Source organism: Idiotropiscis lumnitzeri, chromosome 4 (genome assembly GCF_059441095.1).
Source record: "Idiotropiscis lumnitzeri isolate Australia: NSW breed Sydney's pygmy pipehorse chromosome 4, RoL_Ilum_1.0, whole genome shotgun sequence".
Classification (NCBI taxonomy): Eukaryota; Metazoa; Chordata; class Actinopteri; order Syngnathiformes; family Syngnathidae; genus Idiotropiscis; species Idiotropiscis lumnitzeri.
In genome coordinates this window covers 7,916,211-7,938,600 of record NC_142394.1, presented here as the reverse complement: position 1 = coordinate 7,938,600, position 22,390 = coordinate 7,916,211, and the positions used below count along the sequence as shown (strand labels likewise).

Below are 22,390 nucleotides of genomic sequence, written 5' to 3'. Positions count from 1 at the left end.
TTAGCGACCTGACATCCCGTTTGTCAGGTAGTCTCGCGAGTTTGACGGGCGTGCTTGCGAGTTGACTAATGAGGTGCGCGCGATTTCAGAGCGACAACAAGGATTTTGTACGCGTTCGGGTGAAAGCCTTCCAGACAAGGTAACAAAAATAGTTTTATTCTTTGGTTTCTCATCATTTTCAAACAATGAATCTGCTTTCGACACTCGAGCTAACGTAATATGCTGGCATTAAAACGTTTTCCAAATAGATTCACTCATAAAATGCCAACCGAGTGAAGGAAACTACCAGAAGAAAATCTCGATTTTGTTTCTTTTTTCTTGCATGGAAAAAATGTCAGTCGTTGTCAATACATCGCAGTGTTTTATTGTTTTAAAGTATTTCTTTTAGAAGACTAACTTGTGTTGTTCTTATTGAAACTCGAGTCATCATTTTTCTATGCACCTGCTCGTTGCTGTTGCTCATCATTTCACGAGCAACTCTCACAGCATTCTGACGACATCAACTCATAATTATGTGGCTGAACGATTAACGTGACCATATGGCTTTTTCCTTTGGCTATGCTATCCAAAAGTTTTTGCATGATGATAAGGCTTAGTTTGTAATAATACAAAATATGATACGTATCCGTTTTCTTGTACCCATCGAGAGACGAACCCTACAGGTATTTTAACATGTCTTTGAGGAAAAACAACTTGAAATACAAAGACAAGAAACGTTTGTTTCTTGAACAAAAAGGGGTCATAATGTTATGATAATAAAGTCGTTGTGAAAACAATGGAGACTTCGATGATAAATAATTTATGATATTTGCAGGGAAAACGTTGTCAGAAATATGCGGGGGGGGGAAACGTTACAAAAAGTTATAATATTACATAAATAAGATGGTTGGTTTTGCCAGAAAAAAAAGTTATGAGAAGCAAAAACTGAATGTTAAGTGAATAAAGTCTGATTTGTTTTTCTTTCCAGAAAATTTTTTTTTGGATTGTTACAAAACAAAATCATATTAAAACCAAGTATCTGTCTTAAAAAAACACAATGATTAAAGTTGTACTTTTTTTTTTCAAAGAAAATATTTGCTTAGCAGAATAAATCAGATTTTGCGTAAGTAATTCTAGGTGAATGGGTCATGACTTATATAGTGCTTTTGGACCTTACCGTTACCTCATCTACGTAATGATGATGCAGCATCAGGAGCAATTGGGGATTCAGTATCTTGCTCAATGACACTTTGACATGGTCACACTGGCCGGGGATCAAACCCCAAACTCTGAGTTGGGACAGGAGCACTCCACCACTGAGCCATGTTGCCCACCTAACTATTTTGGAATACTACAAGAACAAAGTCATTGGAATACTATAATAACTATTCTAGCACCACCCCAAAAACATTTTAAATATTTTTCTCAGGAAAATATGTTGTAATATTATGAGAACATATTTAATACTGTTACATAACACAACAGAACAATCTAATATTATGAAAACAAAAATCATAGCACCACCTGGTATTTTTTTTCAATCATATGCGATTCTATGGACAACTTTTTTACTTGGATGCACGCGCTCTAAAGTTGCTAAATATGCCAACTTGCGGAAATTCATTTCCTTAAAAATGTATGTTTGTTTACCTATTTTTAAAATTCTGTGATCAACATTCCAGCATTACTGTGCATGGAAGTGTTTTTCTGTGTATTTAATATTAATGCTTCAAAGAATAAATTACACACAGAATTATTTGCTTCAGTGACTTTTGTGCACACATGGGCACACACATTTTAAAATAAATGCAGGACCCTATTTGAGTGCTGACGGTCATTTTCAAGTGAAGATTTTCTCAAGGAAATAATTGATTTCAAATATCACTCAACAGCGATGCACTTCCAGTTAGCCATGGCGTTATTCAAATTATTAATGACTATTATTAAAGTAACAACACCATCTTTTGCTATCCACTACAGGTCTTTTAGTGAATGACAGGAGTGCGTGCGTGTGATTTCATTAAAAAAAATTTTTTTTTACCCGTAAACTTTACAGATGCCATCTTCTCGAGCTCCTTTACTGGAGTGGTTGTTTTGATCACACGGGCAATGCACGCTCGGTCTCGACGCTGCTGGATATAAGCCTAGGAGTGGATTCGCTTATGGACTGCTTATCTATGAGTGCTTATATCGGACTTTTTGGATGTAGTCCGACAAAATCTGATACTGTTTTTTTTTTTTTTTTGGCTGATACAAATATCGTATCGGGACACCCCTAGTAAATAGTCTTACTTTACCAGTATAAATAGTACTTTTTTGTCTGTATAATACTCTGAGTGAAAAAAAGTTGTAATAATCTGAAACAAAGGGGTGATTATACAAAGAAAAGTCGGAAACCCGAAATGTATAGATTTATCAGAATAAAATCTTACTTACTCTATATACAGGAAAAAGCCACAATTTAAGAGGATATAAATCGTATTTTTTGCACATAATAATAAAAAAAAAATCCCAATAAAACGAAATAAAGTGGTGATAAAACAAAAGTCTTATGAGAAAAAAAATCACAGTGCAACCAAGTAGTTTTTAGAGGAAAGCAATTCCTGTTATGTTTGCCAATCTGGGATTTATGGAATGCAAATCAAAATCCTGAAATGAGACTAATTAAACAGGGGGATGCATGTTTTACAAATCCGTGCACTGCTCTCCTTGAGGTTTTTGCCTTGCTTTGTTTGTCTTGATTTGCTTTACATGTGGTGTATCACACCCTTTCTTGGAGAGATCACAACTTTAAAAAAGTGTTCTGCCTTTTGTTTTGTTTTTCAAGGATAGGTCGTCACACCCACACCCACAGAAATGAAAAGGATATGCTGCAAAAAATGCATGTTGCAAATGCATTTACAGTAGCTGTTTTTTACTAGTCTTGGTATATTATATTTGGTAAAAAACAATATATAATTCAGTCCTATGGTCACAGGCCAGGTCTTTCAAATTCACATTTTCTATCTGAGCCGGAAATTGAAATTAAATAAAAAATCGGAAAATAATTCATCATGTTTTAATTTTGGGATTCTTGATTGCCAAATGAAAATGGAAAAAAATGCATGATATACAAAATCCCTAATATTTGTGTGACTTATACATGACATACTGTAAATGTTTTTATAAGGTAAACCGTTTGAGTGCGTGTGAACGTTGCCTTCCAGTCTGCACGAGCTCCAATGCTGTGATTACAGTCGATGCAATTCCCGGTTTAGACTTCCAATGACGTCATTCCTCCACCCAGCTGTGTCACCTTTCCACCGCTAAACTCTCCAAACTAAAACCCGGGTGGATGCCCATTTTCACTCATGCTCCTGTGTGCTAAGCGATGGCCTCGTCACTATTGTTGTCAGTGAGTAGAATCACACGAATGGTGACAATTTGCTGTGGGGCGTTTTCCATTTGAGATCAGTTGAAAGGCAGGATTGACTTGAAAGAAAGAAAAAGGTTAACATGTTAACAGAATACTTTAGTTTGATTTTATTAGAAAAAAGTCTTTGACATGAGAAAAAAGTCTTCGCGTTACAAGACAAAAAAGTTAAATAATGCGCTCATAAAATGTATTCTTCTTCACTACTTCAACCTTTCTTTTACTATTACAATTTAGTCCTGGTAATCCTACGGATATTACAACTTTCGTGTGTTAGATTAAAATTTTTTCCTTGCATTGTATGACTCAATCTCATAAATTAGGGCTTTATTTTGGTCAAATTCTCCTAATATTTAGATTTTTTTCTTGTTATATTCAGAGTCTGAATTTCAGACTTTACTTTTGTAAAATATTTAGGCTTAATTTTTGTAAAACAATGACTATCCTCAAAAATTATGACTTTGAGTCAATTCTTTTTTCATTTTTCAGATTTCTGTTCTCCTGAAATATTTTTTGGATGTAATATTAGATTTTAATTGTCATAAAATTAAGACTTTACAAATTGTGTAATATTTTGACTTTTTCCACTTAATGTTAGAATGTTATTCTCGTTATATTTCTACTTGGGAAAAATAATCTCATTTTTGTATTTCTTCAAAAAGGAAAATTCCATTCAATAAATTGACAGTTGTTGTGGCCTATTCTTGCAATCTATTAGGACTTAATTAAATAGTAATATTGAATTTCCCACTTCATCCTTGTGATTTTAGAACTTCATTCTAATACAAATGTGAATTTATTCCTGTAAAAAATCGAATTTTTTCCCTATTAATTTTAAGACTTATTCTATTAAAGTTAACATTTTTCATTATGTCGCATTATTTACAACTTTATTCTTGGAACATTAGGACTTCAGTTCTAAAAATTAAAACTTAATTGTTAATATATTTCTACTTTTGTCTTGCAGTTGTAATAATTTCTTTTCATAAAATTTTTCAATTTGATGGGAAGTCTGAGCACTTTCCAAAAATCCAAGTTGTACATATAGTATTTTGTTCTCAGTCAATGTTAATGTTTTTGTCTTGAGGCCATGTTTCGCCTTCAACTGAGCTAACATTGGCTTTGACGAGTTTTCAGCTTCAGGAATGTCGTCCTGCAGCATTTCGAGCTCTCCACTGCAATAAATTCTTTCTTCTCAAGACGATTATTTTGATTAGATCGTGCAACATGGCATGACTCAGTAGTCATGCCCCTTTCCCGCCGACACAGCTCTACTCGACTGACACGGAAACGTGCGTTCTGCCGGGTATTATTTGTTGTATTATAGACCAAGTACTATTCTAGGTCCGACCTGTATGTTTAGTCCAGGTTCCAAATGAGCCACTGATCATTTATAGCTCATCGTTTGAGTTGATTCGTCATTGTCATTGTGACTAGAGCTGCAACGAATCTTCGAGTAATTCCGGTACCTTGATTAAAAAGAAAAAAAAAATACTCAAGGCATTTCTTTCTGCTTCAAGTGCCTGCTTATGTATGTGTACACTGAGAAGAAGAAGTCAAGGTAACCACAGCTGCAATTGTTTATGGTATGCGTGACAATAACACAACACCAATGCGGTAAAAGGCCAATTTCAAAATAAAACTTACGATCCAAAATAATATTTGGACATCAACGCCTAGGTTCGCTTTGCTTTTGAAGTTGTTCCTGGCAGTGTGTTGACACATAATGGTTGACTTCTACTCTCTTCCAAATTCTGGAGTCGTTTGCTGTCGCAAACTCTAGCAATTACTTCAACAACACTACGACGTCTTGAAATAACGTTCGATTGCCAAATTAAGTCGCTAAAATTGACTTAATTAAGCTGACAATGTTTTTGTTTCGGTGGCTGTTGCGGAATAGTTGCCTTAAAAGTTTTAGCGGTAAATGATTAGTGCGATTTAAAATGGAACCAAAAACCAAACACTATGCTGAGTTGCACTAATACTACGAAACTATCTGTAAATGAAGACAAAAAGAAATACTTGTAAAGATATTTCCTCTTCTTGGACACCAATCCTTTTTTAACGTAGAAGGGCGTGAAATCATATGAGTAAAATTAGGGAAATGCACTGTGCCAAAGTAAACTAAAATAATCACTGAATAAGCATCTCTTTATTGTATTTAACTGTATCTTATTTTGGTTTTCTGTTTTTTTTTTTTTTTTTAATAAAGTCTAGAGATTTACTGGGCAAACCCGGGACATACATGCATTAAAATCTACACGCATGTACGTGTGTATTTTTATTCTATTATTATTATTATTTTATTTTTTATTTTATTAGCAGGTGTTATCATTGATTATATCTTGAGAAATGGTCCGCAGTCTAAAAAAAACACTCCATGTGCTAGTCTGATATGTGATATTCTTAATGCAATCTCTGACAATTAGTCATGATAAACGCTACCTCGCAAAGTAGAACGTAACAAAAAAGTTAACTTTTGTGTACACTTTATTGCTGCTGCTATAAATCTTCTCAAAATTGTCTCATTAGAACAACATGACGGGCCAAATTGGAGAATATGGGACATCCTGCCATGCACGCATGTTTTCCACCAGGGGACCAGTGTAGTCGCTCTGACATTTTATTTGGCCCTCAAAGCCCCTCCGGTGGGGAGGGGTGGGACAGGAGACATTCTGATTGTTCCTCGCCCGTCCTCTGTGGAGCTGTCGGCCAATCAAATTTGCGTCAGGGTGAGTGTCACTTCCTCTTCCCTGCTGCTGGCTGCTGCAGTCAATCAGCTTATTGTGTGTGCATGTTGCGTGAGTGTGTATGTGTGAGTGTGTGCGTGTATGTGCACCCCCCCCCTCTTTTTCTCCTCTACCAAACAGCCGGCCCACCCTCCTTTCCACTCCCATCCCCCCCCCACACACACATTCTCGTGAATCAACACTCACACACTTGTGCCACATAAGGCCCTGCAGTGTGTGCGTGTGAGTCAGTGGAGAAACTTATACCAGCCTGCGTGTTTGTGTTTTCCATGCAGCAGGAACATTGCAGATCGACATAGATACATTGAGAAGTCTTCTTCGCAAGGTTTGTATTGTTGTTGTTTTGAATTTTGAGCATGAAAAAGTGTACCTTTGCATTGTTACTAGTTGTCGTAAAAGCTCATTTTACTGCATGTTTGCCGGACTCCTCCACACTCACATGGAGCCACACTGAAACGCCAAATGGTTAAAATAAGGCAGAATGTTACTAACATCCATGATGGAGTGACACATTTTCCCAAGTAGAAAATAATAGACAATTTTCTCCAGGGGGAATCTGTTGCCGTTAAAGTGTTTTAATTCATGTTAAAACATTGACACATCCATCCATGCATCCATTTTCTGAATCAAAATAAAAAAATAAATAGATACATAAAAAGATCTAAAAATGAGATTTGAATACTGAACTGTATTTCAGTGTTTTTGAGAATTTATTCCTTCATGTCCACGACTCATAGTCGTCCTCTTGTAGGATCAAAATAGTTTATTGTATGGTCCAGGGAGATTTTTTTCCCCCATTGAAACATGCTATTTGCAAAACCTCAAATCATGCGAAAGGCAAATGGTGCATTTTGAGACTGAGTTGGCTACAATGTGGCATGGTGGACGACTAGTTGGCACATTTGCTTCACCGTTCAGAGGTTGTGGAATCAAATCCAGGCTCCAGCCTTCTTGTGTGGAGTTTGAATGTCCTTGCTGTACTTGTGTAGCTTCCTTCTGATTACTTCGACCTCCGTCCCGATTGAAAACACAAAACTGTCCTTCGATGTGGATGTGAGTGTGAATAGTTGTTTATTCATTCAGTATGTACCCTGCAATGGCCTGGCTACCTATTCAGGGTGATACATGCCTCTCGCCCAGAGTCAACAGGGTCATGCTCCTGCACACTGTGGACCTGTCAGGAGGATAAGCGCTACAGGATTGAATTGATGGGTGACTCGGCAAATCAAAATATTTTGAGATTTGGAGTCTGGACCTTTGCCCTGAGAAAGGCGGCGCAACCGCATCCCTCTGAATTATAATTGAAGACCCGTGCCCTAATTCTTGCATAATCCCCCCAGGCCTCTTGAACACACACACACACACAGAAGACAAAACTTTACATAAAACCCTAATGTAAAACCATACTTTGAGACAGTACCTGTTTTGTTAATTTTTAAACTCAAAGTCAGGCTTGAAACGCCAACTCGTTTGGAACCTGAAATTGAAACTCCAAACCTAGCTCAAAACCTTACGTAAGAACTGTAACCCAGGACAATTTTGAAACCTTGATCGAGGCTTGGAACTCAAGTTTTGAAAGTCTGACCCTGGCTTGAAACCCTACATTCAAATCACAACCCTCACATAAAACCCTGATTTTGATTTTTTTTAACCTTTGTTTGAAATCCTTATAGTTACAACAATCATTTTTCTTTCTAACGACAAGTTGTTCATGATGACGTAGTTATTCCAAAATAATGAAGTCCTGCTGTAGATGCCATGATAACTCACAGTCTTGAGCTAATGAATGCTTTCAATGCGTTACATGAGTTCCGAATTACCTAAAAGATCACATGATTCATTCGCACAATGAAGTGATCCGAGTTGTTGTTTTGCAGCCTTCGTAATGCTAATTTTCTCAGCGGCGTGTCCTCAGATGCTTTGTCAGCATCTCGCTTGGCCTCCTGGTGAGTTGAGTTGAGCCCAGGATTATTCTGGCTCACCACTTCCATGACAAAACTTTAGTGGCTTCTGCTTTCCATTGTGCACATAACATGAACAACAAAGCCGCGTCACCTGTGGCTCCCACCCGCCCCTCTCTTTGTGTTCCTCCAAGCTAAGCCACACTACATAATTATATCTGTTGACTATAATTACAATGCTCTTAACAGATCGTGTATCATGTGTTATGTCAATAAAAATGTTTTCCGCTTGTATTCATTTAGAGCGATCTCCATCATGGAGGTGCCCAGGATGCCTCCACCTGTGCCCTTCCCTCGCACTATTTTTAATCCCTCCCTTTCTTCACCTGGCGCAATGGAGAACCTCTCCCTGAACGAGCCTCCACAAAGACAAAAACAATTCCAGGAGGAGAACGATTTTGAGGACAATGTATTTGGAGAGAATGAAGAGGAGAAGAGCACAGAGGTGACGGTTTCCTCAGCGGAGGAAGTGGAAAAGAGTGCGGAGGAGGAGAGGGCAGCACTGAGGCAGCTGATGTCCATCCAGGAGTTGGTGGAGTCTGAGAGGAAATACCTGAGAATGCTGCAGGTCAGCACGGTAACCATCAGGAGCAACCTGGAAAAATTACAGGTACAGCATAGCAATACATGCATAAACAATGCAATACGTACAAATATAATTACTAGGTCTTTGTGATTAATCGCATTATTATAGACAAAATCCCCAAAATTCTGAAGTAGTGTATAGCACACTTTTTTTTTCAATGCATTACCATATAAATGAAAGTGCCATAACATTTGTTTGGCTAACACTTTATACCGTAATAACTTTTCCAAGGAAAAAGGGATCTTGCCTATATGTGCTACAGTTCCCAAAAATAATCTCCGGAATACAAAGAGTAAGTCGTTTGATAGTTGCGGTTCACCTGTTTTGTTCATCATTAAGGTTAATTACTGCCCACCAGCATATGCATCCTCTTCGTTTGGGAGCCTTCCACGATGACCAGGCTGCAATGGATGCCAAGTGGCAACGGTTAACAGATAATGCAGTGCTCTACAATGCAAACTAGAATAGTTTGTGAGTCCATTCAGAAAAGATGAAGCGCTGCTGCATGAATCCTTTAGAGAAGTCGGTCCGCCTTCAAATCAGGAAAAAAAAAAAGCGAAGCGTTGGAAGTAAAGAGTTTAATAGTTAAATTTTTCTTCCGTTTTACGTTGGGTGTACACCACAAACCTCCCAATGTCTTCATAGAATTTGAACAGGTCTTCAGCTAAGGAGAAAGTAAACATTAGTGGAACCAAGAGCCGCTGTTTTTGGTCCTCATCCAGGTCCTCCACACGGCCAAAATACTTGGATATTTCCATTGTCTCCACCACTTCCTCTTCCTCTATGGTGACAATTGGAGGTCGTTCCACCCTTGACAGTTGATGGTGTTTGTCAACCAACGTAGCTGCTTTTTTTGCAGTCGTGAATGGCTTTTAGTTATTGAAAATGATTTAATTGTAAAACTTTGTTGATATAACCAAAACAAATGTTGAAATGCGCATAACGTTCCACCCGTTTCGCCTTCATACAATGTGTGCTCTCCTCGCAATCAGGGATTTCATTTTTTTTTTCGCCTGATCCAGTGAGCGCCGCAGCCGAAAGCGACAGACTTTCACAATAAAAGAGATAGTATGATCCTCATTAATGTGCGATAAAATGTTTGTCAGCATTAATAAACTAGTGAGTTAATGCAAAATTAACGCGTTCAATTGCCCAGCCCTAATAAATGCTGCACCGAATGTTACTTATTGATATTCACTGGCCAGCGGCCACTATGCTAGACAGGCAGGCTTCAAAGTCTACCCATGGCTTGAAAGCCCAACCCTGGTCTGACACCCAAATTTGGAAACCCTGACCATTTTAAACTCTAGCTCAGGCTTGCAATTCTAATTTGAAGTATTAGTACTTGTTAGTGTTTAAAAGGGAGGACACCCTGATTTACAACTCCGACCCCTGTTTGAAACTCTAACCTTGCCTTTAAACATGGACACAGGCCTAAATCCTTGACTTGACGCCCCTAACCCAGGTTTGAAACACTTAATTTCAAAGCCTAACCCGATTTTCTAAAATCAGCATAGTCTTACTCTTAAATCAAATTGAGGAAGTGTGGTGCTGCTCAAACAGAAATAACTTGCAAGTGTCATGTGAGAATTAGCGAGAATAAACCCAAAGATGGATAGAGTGATGATAGTAAATAAATAAATAAGGAGTGAGGAGGGAAATGTCATAAACATAGTGAATGGCGAAGACTAGGCTTATTTACACAATGTTGCCATTGTGCAGCATTGTTAAATGCTTCGGTTACAGGCTTGTTTACAGAGCACACTGCAAATTGTTCAGTGTCTCACTGGTAAGTTAGCCAACTGATGCCCCATCAGACCTACGCAACAGCCATGGCCCACATTGTTTCCTTACTGTTTGTTATTGAAAGGACATCTTCTTATTGGGAACCTATGTAGGGCGGCCATTGGGAATTTTGGTGTAATTCCAGGCCCCTCCCTCCTGGTCATCAAAGCCGCCAGCAGCCCGGCCAGGGGTGGGTTACCGGGCAGGGTGATCCCGGGCGGGCCAACCCACCCAGTTGAAGTGAGTGTGCGGGCCCCGCTCGTTTTTCTCTCAGTGGTTTCACGCCCTGTCATAGATCTTGTACATGAGTGACTTCAAATCAAATGGGGGCATTTCACGGTCCCTCTAACACTTGCATTGGTTTTTAATTTAATCTTTGTACAAAATGTTTTGCTTTTCTTCACATGTATGCATAATTTTAAAGGTGTAAATTGATTTACAAAAATATCCACGTGGATAAAAATAGGAGCACACCGTAGTATATTGCAATTAACTTGATTATTTAATTTATTTTTCTGTGATGCCATTAATGGCTTGTGGCAAATATGTTGTGTTACTTTGAGTACTGGTATTTCCCAATTCATAAACGCATCACTCCGTTTATGAGAGACAGAGCCTGTGTGATCTTTCTTCATCGATGTCAAATACGGACAAACGCACACTGTTTTGATTGTTAATCTCATTAGTTCAATGACTAATGTCTCCGTAATCGAAAGTAGACACTACAATATGTTGGCGTACCATAAAGTACATCATTTTGGTGTGAGTGATACAAAATTACAACAAACACAAACCGAAAACTGTGTGTGCTGACTACAGCTACCTTCCAGACACGAGTGAACGCATCAGAAATTAAATCAGGCCACAATGTGCTTCCTTCCTCAATTATCCAGTATCCCCTATCCTTTTTTTTCTTAATTCTGGGTGTGTTGTACTCACGTCATTTTGACTGATTTTCACTCTTGGGGAAATCTTGTCACATTGCTACTGACAGTCAATTATATTGTATTCTGAATGGTTGAACTGTTGACCAAAATGTGGCACGGGCTAATTTTTTTTTTCACTTTACAGAGGGTGCTAGTGAGTCAATTCAAACTTTTTCCACCAGCACACATCTGTGTGCCAAATTTGGTGAGGTTTTGATTTTGTTACAGCACTCAAAGGCCGTTTAGTTCATGTGAAAAGTTGATAGCCCCGAAAACGGCTGTTGTTATGCGATTTATTACTGGCATTGGCGGAACAATTTATTCAATCATACAAATAAAAACATATCATGTGAACACAACATGAGTGAGTGGGCGTTTCTTCACAGTGTCTCGCTCTCTGTGTTGTTTGTTGATCACAGCCTCCATTGGCCAACCTGGACAGCATGTTCCTGTACTTGGAGGATGTGATGGACGTGTCTGGTCGGTTCCTTAGTCTGCTAGATCAGAAGCAGCTCCAGCCTGGAGAGCCGCTCTTCCTGGAGGTTCTGTGTAAGTGGAAGCTCCACAACTTCCACCTTTATCCTCCGGCTTTTTAAATTCATACTTCCTGCCTGGCGAGACACTGCTCTGGGAGCAGTTGGGATTTCCCTCAAAAGCCCATCTATTGATATTGAATTTTCCCATATCCCAACGCCCTAGTGCTTGAAAATAGTTTTTTTTGTTTGTGTGTGTGCCTTCTCCAGTGTGTGGCCATGAGAGTTGAGTGGCATTGCCATTTAATGTGCAGTGTTCATTTATTGGTTAAGTTTGATTAATGCTGTTGCTACTAATGGACGTGCACTAACGTACGGAATGTATATATTTATATGTATATGTGTGGGGTTGTGTGTGTGTGGACTCACGATAAATTCCCCTTGCCCGACTTTACGATAGGTGAAGCGTTCCTCAGCCTGTCTTCCGATATTGAGGCAGCCTACAAGGAGTACCTGGCCAACTACAACCGTGTCACCTTGGTGGAGAACTCCTATAAACAGAAGGAGGCGGTGTGGCACCAGATCGTCAAAGTCATCAAGACATCAGCGTAGGTTTTTAAACGTTCACAAGCCAAAAGTTCCTGAATCCCTGCCCTCATACATGTGACTCCACAGGCCTGAAGTGAATGCAAGTTCGCTGAGTTTCTTTCTGGTGATGCCGGTGCAGCGCATTGCCCGCTACCCTCTCCTCCTGCAGACTATCCAAAAGCACATTGACTCACAGCACCCGGCGTACACGCTGCTGGAAAAGACGGCGCACACCTCCATCACCATAAACTGTCGCATCAATGAGTACAAACGCTTCCGGGAAGTCGGTGAGAAGCTCTTAAAACCTCTGAGCAGATCTGAGATCCGCCGACGAGATGAGTTTGAGCTTTTTGTTTGTGCCTGGCATCCTCACAGCTGACAAGTACAAGAAGAGCGAGGCACTGAGTATCATGGACAAGATCAACCGCTTTAATTCGCACAGCATTGCTAAGAAAACAGCCAGGATTGGACAGTTCATCAAACACGAGACCGGCATGGTTCCCAAGGTAACACACACACGTCCACTCACTCACCAAACTCGCACTACTTAGTTAAAGTAGTGAATACTACTAGTAATATCAGGAATGGTTGCCTCGAGTCACCGTGTTGCTCATTTTAGGACTTGCAACTTGCTTGCCAAAAACTTGGGAATGACTTGACTGGACTTGGTTTGACTTGGGGTCTAAGTGACATTTTTAGGATCTAATGAATATTTTTTTTCTGCGAGCTCAATGTTTTCTTAGCTGATTTAACTGTAATTACCCTAGATAATCTTCAACTATTGGATGGTGATGCACATTTAAGTTTGTCTGTTCTAGTTCAGATAAAAGCATACAATTCCGAGGCCAGAAACATACGGAGATGGCAGCCGCAGTGTGTCCAACTCTGATTTTAAATAACATTTACAAAGAAACGTGTCAACTGTCCAAATCATCCGGACTGCTTGTTATCATAAAGAATCACAAACCGCTAGCATGCTAGTGCTACGCCAGCAACTTGTAAGTAAATACTTAACTAATTCCCGTTACAAATTGCCCACAGCTTTGCTATTTAAACGCCATATTACCAATATCGTCTGGTAAATTTGTCCCCGGGAATTCGGGAATTAAAAATTTACAATCGTATTTTTGCGCTTAAGGTCATGTATCAGTCACAGAGCGTGGGTGTGTGTGCGTGCGTGCATGTTTGGATAAGACGGAGGTAGGTGCTAGAGGAGGCGAACCTCTCTCCTCTACCTTTTTACAAATTTACAAACTGGTTATTTGGGAAGGTGTGCGTGTGTGTGTGCGTGCGTATGCATGCCAAATAATTCATGTGTCTATCTAAGGAATATCTTTAGCATTCTGTATTATTTAACATATGAAATTGTCATTTGTATATAATACAATAGAGTCACATATTGTATGTGTTCTGTTGCAGCTAGTGGATGAGCAGTTTGATGCGCTCGAAGGCTTTTTTTATGTCCTTGAGCATGGCATCTTGCAGCTACTGGACAATGTGGAGCTGTACCTCAGTCACCTCCAGGTAACTACACTTTGCCGGATCAACTTAACATTTGGAATAAGTTGATTTGCAAGAGCATCTGTGATCTTCGCTATCATCTTTGTTTGGTGGCCAGACTTTCCTGGACTGCAAAACAGAGGATTTTGACCTGGACATGGATGGCGAGAAGGTGCCCATTTGCTATAAGGAGATAACGACTGGACTCAGACAGTGGATCCTACCTGAATTTGTGAGTCATTCGCCAGCATCCACTAAAATCACTTCAATATATTGTTGATGATTGATGTCGTCACTGATTCCCTTGCAGGAAAAGAGGCTGAGGATGTTGATCCACAAACCTCTATGTGCGCTACGTGACCTCCTGGCAGGCCCCAGGAACCTGATCCGTAAGAGGCTGCATAAGCTGCTTGACTACGAAGTGATCGAGGCTAAGTCTTCCCTGAGTTACGACGAGCAGGCCATTGCCAACACGTATAGGTGAGGACTGGCAATGTTCTGTGCACTGAATGTCTTTCTTGCCATGTTCTGCTCATATGCAATGACAGAAACATAAATAATTCACAATTGAGTGATATCCATCTGACTAGTATTCAAGGTCTAAATTTGATAGCAGTCAGACAAAATCGATAGGACGTGTTCATCTTTGAAGGACCTATCGAAATGGTTTTATAAGCCGACATGTTTGTGCTTGGGTTTTTCATACTTTTTGCTTTGTTCTTCTCATGATACTGTCGATGAAGGTGTTGCTGCTAGTGGAATGTGGCTAGAACAATTTTTGTCTTGCCAAATTTAATTTTGCCGAGTGTAACTGGCTAGGCTAAATTAGTTTTTTAAGGACCCTGGAACCGGATAAAAAAAGACCCCAAGATGTCCACTTCAAACCAAAGTGACAGACTTCCTGTGTCTTTTTGGGCATTGCTTGTTTAGACTTTTTTGTGCGTTTATTCATGATAGACATGCCAACTAAATTACAATTTGCTAAGAAAAACTGACGAGGATGACTCCATCTTTGACAGACATGCTGAAAATGGCCAAAATGACCCTAAAAGGACACAGTCAAAACAATATTACAGACGCCGTGTGTCGTTTCAGGCATGGATTTTTGAGCCTTTCTTTAGACATCCATCCATTCATTATCCAAACTGCTACTCCTCACGAGGGTCGCAGGTGTGCTGAAGCCTATCCTAGCTGTCTTCGGGTAGTAGGCGGGGTACATCCTAATTTGGTTTCCAGCTAATCGCAGGGCACAGACAGACAGACAGACAAACATTACCGACGTTAGACATGATTACCAAGATTAATATTGTAAAGTGAAACTAATGTGGGCACTAATATAGGTGTTATGGTGCTCTGAATGCAGGACGATGAACACATTGCTGCTTAACGAGCTTCCCAAGTTTAACGGCTTAGCACTGGAGATGATCTGGAGCATGCTGGGAACGTTCAGTTGCCTACACAAAGACCTTGCCTCTGACTTGGAGCAGCTCTTCCGGAGTTTCGCCCAACAGGTATCCGCCCCAGGTCTGAGTGATTACCGTTCATGGTCATTTTAGATCTTTTCTCAACATGTATTTCATCTCCTCCCAGCTCCCTCACAGTTCTTTAGACACTGGTGCATTCTGGGAGTGGGCTGAGACGGCGGTGCTCGAAGGGGCGAGGAGGCTGGATACTTTGGGTCAAAGTGTGGAGAAGACTCTACTGCACCCTACCTCTCAGGTCTGTACACATCTCAGCATATCTTTTGCGCTATATCAATAAAGTTGTATTGTATTGGATCATCACATCAGGACAAAATGTGTAACATTATAAGTGACATTTTTCTCCTTGTGTTTCCCATCTGGTTTGTTCAGCCCCTAAACTCGTCCTCGCTCCAGCGACTCCAGCTGCTGACGAATAAGCACAGCTCGGACAAGATCTACCAGGTTCTGAGCGCCGTGGTGGGCAGCCGAGACCTGGACCTCACCCTTGCTAAGGGAGAGCTGGTGGCCGTCATCTGCCCGGCAGATACCCGCGGTGACAAACGAAGGTGGCTTGTGGATGCCGGAGGTGAGTGGTTGGGTGACAATTGGACGCTTAATTAAGGATGCCATAAATAATACTCAGAGAGTACCATTCTTTTTTGATTATTTTATCTTAAAAGGAGTTGTTGACAAACTGCAGCTGATTGGAAAAACAGTGTTCAGTGTTCAACACAGTTGAGTTCAGGACATTAATGCAGTTTACTGGCGCCATCTTGTGGACTGTGGTGGCCATCCTTTTGCATTTATTCAAGTTGGAGTATGATCTCCATTTTCTGGGTTGGGGGAGGCGCGGGAGCCTATCCCAGCGCTCTTTGGGCAGCAAGTGGGGTAGACCCTGTGAACTGGTCGCCAGGCAATCGCAGGGCACACAAAAACAAACAACCATCCGCCCTCACAATCACACCTCAGGACAATTTAAAGTGTTCACTAAAACCCACAAAAACTCACGCAGTCACGCAGAGAATATGCAAACACCACAGAGGAAGGCCGGAATCAAACCCTGCACCTCTGTACTGTGAAGTGGAAGTGCTAACCAGTCGACCGCCGTTTTTTTTTTTTTGTTTGTTTAAACCTAGTCAAGAACCACATCAAGAACCAGTCAAAACAACTAAAGAACCAAGTCAAAAACAGTCAAAGACAGCCAAGACCCTCTTCATAACTAGTCAGCAAAGACAGCAGAATCAAAACAAGAACCTTCCACCCCACGTTGTATCAAGCTGTGCCTAATAGACTGACGAGTGTGATTGTGTTTGTGACAAGCAGGCAGACGAGGCTATGCGCCGGCCTCCAAGTTGATCCGCTATCACCAGGCGGAGGAAGAGCCACCCCCCTCACCTCATCGGAGTCTCCCGCATGGCACTGGTGACATCAGGAGACACTCATACGCGACAGAGCTCCCACACACAACCACATCAGCGGGGGTGGCGTTCAGCCAGCCATGCTTCCAGGTACTGTACAAGTTGAGTGTGTAACTCCTGTTTACACTGCTATACATATTCTGGGGCAAAAAGCTGATATAGAGCATAAAGGCTGACCTGAAAAGTAATTAGGAATAGAAATTTATTTTATAATTATTGAACTGTATAAAATATGTTGTAATTTTTTTTTTCATCATTACCGTATTTTTCTGACTATAAGTTGTACTTTTTTTTTAGTATGACTGGTTCTGCAACTTATACTCAGGTGTGACTGTCTGATCCAGAAAAGCAAACTCGGTAGCCACAAAAGCCTTTTGACACCAACAATTAAGATTGTTTTTCTTCTTTTCCTTTTTTTTTTAATATCTAATGCCAACACCTTTGAGCAGGGAGGCTCTTTCTGTGCCATCTGCACGACCTCCGTATTGGATGTGCAGCATTGACAAGCGTCCTAGAAAACCTGGAAAATTATTGTCCAATTTTCCACTTTTGGAAAATGAGAAATATTTCTCCCTCTGATTCTCACTACCTTGTTGGAGAATGTGAACGGGTTAAATTTCTGTCTTTTGTCTGCTGCATTCATTGTGTAACATTAAGCTGTACTGCTGTTCTGCATCGCACCCATGTCATGCTACCAGTCCGAAATAAGTTTTTTTTTAAAACCATTCAGAAAATAAACACTATTTCAAAAACTATCAACAACCAATTAAAAGAAAACACGTTAAGTCAAAGCCCTAAGCAAGAAAAACTGAGTCAAGGGACCAGTCAGTAAGACACAATCTTCTTAAAAACAATCACATAAAGTCATGATCCACATCAGTCAAAGAGGTCAAAAGCCACAAGAACCAGGTTTAAAAAACAAAACTGGTTAAGAAAAAGTCATAAATCACGTGAAGAGCCGAGTAAAAAAAAAAAAAAAAAAAAAAACCAGATCGCTGCAAGGTGACACCGAGCTGACTACTAAACTCTGCAAGGGTACTGACTGTGCCATCAGCACACTGCTCATTAGCAAGTGTGTGTGCGCACGTGCACGTGCATGTGCATGTTTAAAGTTGCGATGGATATGGACCAGTCAGGGATTTAGAGTATGTCCCCTTTTAAAGCAAGATCCCTATTGATCTGAAATGTTAAGCTGACGGCAAAGAAGGCTTGATCAGCAGCTGTTTGCCCCTCCGTACAGCGCGATCAAACACATTCCCAACAGTGGGGCTCCTAATTGAAAAGCTCTTCTTCCAGAACGACGTGGCGAGATTCTGATTAAAGTATTTCTAATGTCTAATGTCTTTTCTAATTCACTGGTTGATTTTAGCATACCATTTCAGGGAAACGTAATCAATCAGATTAAATTGATAAGTTGTCATTTAAAAGATTAATTCACTACAAATTGCTTTAGATCATTTTCAGAATTTAACCAGCGAGTACTTTCTCATTTATCCGTTTTGTAGATATCAGAACAACACCATATGCGTAGCTTTGTTCCAAAATGTGAGAGGAAGAGCACAGCTTTTTCTGCTCTTCATAACAAGCGCTTCCAATAACACTCCCATTAGCAGTTTCCCTTTTCTTAAGTGCCATTCTGATTGTTTAGCGCTTCATTTACATCTTTGGGATCTGTCAACACAGGTCATTTTGTTTGTAACTCGAATTGTTCGTTAAAAAGAGGCATACTGTGTATATACAATATCTGCCTGTGTCTTTGACGTCCTATGATCAGTTTTTTTTAAGTAATTTGGGTTGGATATAACCACAGGGTCATTTTTAAATCATTTTTTTAGGTGGTCTGAAATGCCCAAGATGTAAATCTGCTTTTATCTGATTTGGTGGCTGTTCTCCTTAATTTGATAGGACAACGACAGCTTTTCTCTGGTTTGTAGCTCCCAATATGTAGGCCCCTTTCGTCCTTTTTATTTTGTTGCCGCCGATGAAATTCATCGGGCCGTCGGCGAAATTGTGGCCGGCCACGGCAGCGACCTTGCAAGCTGCCCAGTAGGCAAACTGAGCAGAGTGACAAGCGCAAAGTCACAATCTGTGGCTGGTTCTCAATTGTACTCAGATTTATATTAATTTTTGCAATCCACCTCCAAGTTGACACTGCACGACCTCGTGGCTGCGACTGACCAATGTACGTGTAGCTGTGTCCCATAAAACCTGGAAATATATTTGTAATTTCTGCAAAGCTTATGTTTACAAAGCCATCTTCCACAAATTGTGCCAGAATACAGCACAATTGTGGTTCTGAGATGCTTAGGAGTTTCTCCCAAAAGATATTCAAGTGGTGTATTCCCCAACTCCTCTGAAGTTTGCAGCTGATGCAAAATTTTCACTTTGCACAAGACGTGGTGTATTGTTGCCGGCTGTAAATTTGTCCTTTGTTGCGGGGGTGTGTAGCAAGCACCAAGTGGCCGGCACTTGAATAATGAGTGTGGAATCTACGTCGCGACAACGCTGAATCAAAGTCCACTCCTGTTTGCTGGCCTTTACCTTTCAAAGTCTGTGTGGCATGCCAACGACAAACCACATACAGTAGATCCATACATCCATGTCAAACATCAACCATGTCACAGACTCGTTTTGACTTTTTTGTTGTGCATAAAACGTAGGTAGGGAAAAAAAGATGATGGAATGAGACCTTTCAAAAGAAAAAGTCAAGTACCAGTTAAAAACAAAGTCAATAATAGTGAAAAAAAAAAGTCATGAAGCAGTCAAGAAAACCCCAAAAGTTTCGAACAAAAAACAATATAGTCAAAAATTCGCTCACAAAAGTCAAAATCAAGTAGAAAAAAAGCCCAAAATACTACAAAAAAATGCATGATTAATTCACTGCAATCTGAACTTTACACACACTATGTATTGTCTGCCTGGTATGTCTGCAGGTGTTTGCGGCTTATGGCTTCACGGCAAGAGGGAACCACGAAGTTTCGGTTGCGGCAGGTGAGCCGGTGCGCGTCCTAGAGCCTCACGACAAGCGGGGCAACCGCGAGTGGAGCCTAGTGGAGGTGCAAGGCCGGCAGAGAGGCTATGTGCCCTCCAACTACCTCGCTGTGGCTCCTGTTGCGAGCGCGCTGGACACCCGACAGCCATTCTGCTAGCAGATCTTTGGTGGCTCCTGTGGCAAAGGCTAGCTGACGTCGGCAACCATAAAAAAATAGATGCTTGTAAAACACTGGCCACACACAATAAACAACACACTGGTTGCAACTCATCGAACCACGTCCAGAACCAGGTAAGCCGAACAAACTAAAAGAAGTCAAAAGGAAATTAAAATATACAAATAATGATAAGGCAGCCATAACGAGTCAATATCAGTCAAAATGCTAGTGACTGTCCAGTCCAGTCCAGAAAAGAACAATTAAAAAAAGATCCAGGTAAAATAAATAAATGAATAAATGTAATAATCTCAAGAGAAAGTCCATGTTGAAAAAAAGCCACAGTGGAGCGTACAGTATTTGTATTGGTTTTAGACTTTTAGACTGTTTTTTTTGGTTTGTTTGTTTTTGCTCTTTAAGACTACTTCTTGATTGGGTTTTCAATAGTTCTTGTCTTGGTTTTGGACTTTTTTTTTTTTTGTTTGCTTTTTTTTTTTTTTGTTTTTTTTTTAAATTGGGTGGGGGACTGTTTTTGACTGCCCCCCCCTTTTTTTTTTTTACTTTGTTCTGGACTGTTCTTTACGTATTAACTATTTTTTGACTTGGTTCTTACCTGTGACTGATTTAGGCTAATTCTTGACTTGGCTTTTGACTTTGTTTGGACTGTTTTTTTTGGGGGGGGGGCTGTTTTTCAATTTTTTGTTTGTTTTTTATTTTACTTTGTTATGGACAGTTCTTGGCCTCTTAAATATGTTTTACTTGGTTCTTCACTGTTTTTAAATAGGTCTTTGATTTTTTTTTTTCTTTTTACTTGATCTTTGACAGTTTAGGCTCATCATTGACTCATTCAGTGTTCTTGAGATTGGTTTTTATCAGCTAACTAACTTTGTTCTGGACTATTATTTATTTATTTTCTTATTTCTTAACTTTTTTCACTGCATCTTGTCTTAGTTTTTTTTTTACTGTAATTTGACTTGCTTTTTGATTGTTCTTGTGTATATTTCTGCGCCAATGTCCACATACTCCGAATTGTGCGTGGTACTTCCCCCTAACCCCTCCTCTGCGGCAAGTTTGTTGGCGACGAGCTGCATGTGTGTTGATAACTCGCTGGTGGCTACGCTGGCGCCACTGGACATGGGCACTGAAGGACCTCATGCTGTTTGTTGCCATGGGGATGGTCTCACTCAATGCCAGTCACATCACTGTGAAGAGAAGCCGCAGTGGGATGTCGGTCAAATGAAGGAAAGAGCACTGTGGAGTTTAACCTTCTCTGTGCATTTTCGTCTTTGTTTTATGTTTTTTTGAAGGACTATTTTACTTTATGTTATTGCACTAAAGACTGGTCAGCATTTGGTAGGACTGAAATTGTAAATACCGTGGTGCCTTGAGATATATTTTCACTGGCCCTTGATGATTCGGCAGACTGTTTTAGAGCATGAGCACAAACCTGAGACATCAACATTAGTTTGCCGAATTGCTATTTAATCTCACTCCCAGTTGAAGCCTACTGTCAAACTACCGTAATCATAAAATAAAGAAATGTATATGTTGTGTATTTAAAACAACAATATAGCTCAAGTGTGCTTAACTAAATGCTAACAAACCATGCCAAATGTAATTGATATACAAACAATATTTGAACACAAATGTAGGACCAGCACATTTAGACAGATAGTATGAATACTCACGTGTGTGTTGTATTGTCTGATGTAAATCCATTGATCAAATATGATACTGCAAATACTTTACTCGCCCTGGTACATTCTTGGAATATTACTAACATTCATGTTACATTGTACAGTGTGTGTGTGTGTTGCCAGTATTAACACAGAAGTTTACAATTGTGCTCTGGTTTTGTATACATTTGTGTGTGTGTTTTTTTTATTGTTGTGTTGACCGTGATTGGCTGGCGACCAGTCCAGGCTGTACCTCGCCTACCGCCCAAAGACAGCTGGGATAGACTCCAGCAAGCCCACGACCTTCGTGAGGATGAGCGGATCGGATATGAATGTTCTAAATGATTAACTTATTGGAAACATCGCAAGTGTCTTTCATGTTGAATGTAGCAGCACGCCAATGCTAAAGATACTTTAATAAAGCTACAGAATCCAACTCGTTTCACACTGCTTTTGTCTTTATTTTATTAAAAAAGTGTTTAAAAGAAGTGAGGAAATACTTTCATTCGCTAAGCCACACCCCATCTTCCTGCAGAGTTCTTCTTAAACGTTCTCTCTCACTATTGTAACTGACATTGTATTGCATCATATTGTGTTAAATGTTGCCCACTCGGCATCCATTGCAGCCTGATCATCCTGGAAGGGAATTCCCCCATCTGTGGTGCCTTCTCAAGGTTTCGCTTTTTTTCCCCCTGTTTTTCCTTGCCGTCCTTGGGATTTAAATCAG

General features: G+C 40.1%; 1 protein-coding gene across 2 annotated transcripts; it reads left to right on the top strand.

Annotated features, from left to right (window-relative positions):
- The first annotated feature begins 65 nt into the window (after positions 1-65).
- arhgef37 (Rho guanine nucleotide exchange factor 37) lies at positions 66-22,099 on the top strand. Of its 2 annotated transcripts, none has more exons than XM_088292397.1 (16): positions 66-139; positions 5,924-6,123; positions 6,417-6,466; positions 8,346-8,712; positions 11,819-11,948; positions 12,333-12,480; positions 12,548-12,747; positions 12,836-12,966; positions 13,880-13,984; positions 14,079-14,192; positions 14,271-14,440; positions 15,324-15,471; positions 15,551-15,679; positions 15,814-16,009; positions 16,747-16,931; positions 19,775-22,099. In XM_088292397.1, the coding sequence occupies exons 4-16, from the start codon at positions 8,359-8,361 to the stop codon at positions 19,988-19,990; spliced, it is 2,226 nt and encodes a 741-aa protein (XP_088148523.1). In that variant the 5' UTR covers positions 66-139; positions 5,924-6,123; positions 6,417-6,466; positions 8,346-8,358; the 3' UTR covers positions 19,991-22,099. The 2 variants fall into 2 exon arrangements, with proteins under 2 accessions (XP_088148523.1, XP_088148524.1); XM_088292398.1 differs by lacking the exon at positions 66-139 and adding an exon at positions 3,342-3,373.
- Positions 22,100-22,390: the final 291 nt, after the last annotated feature.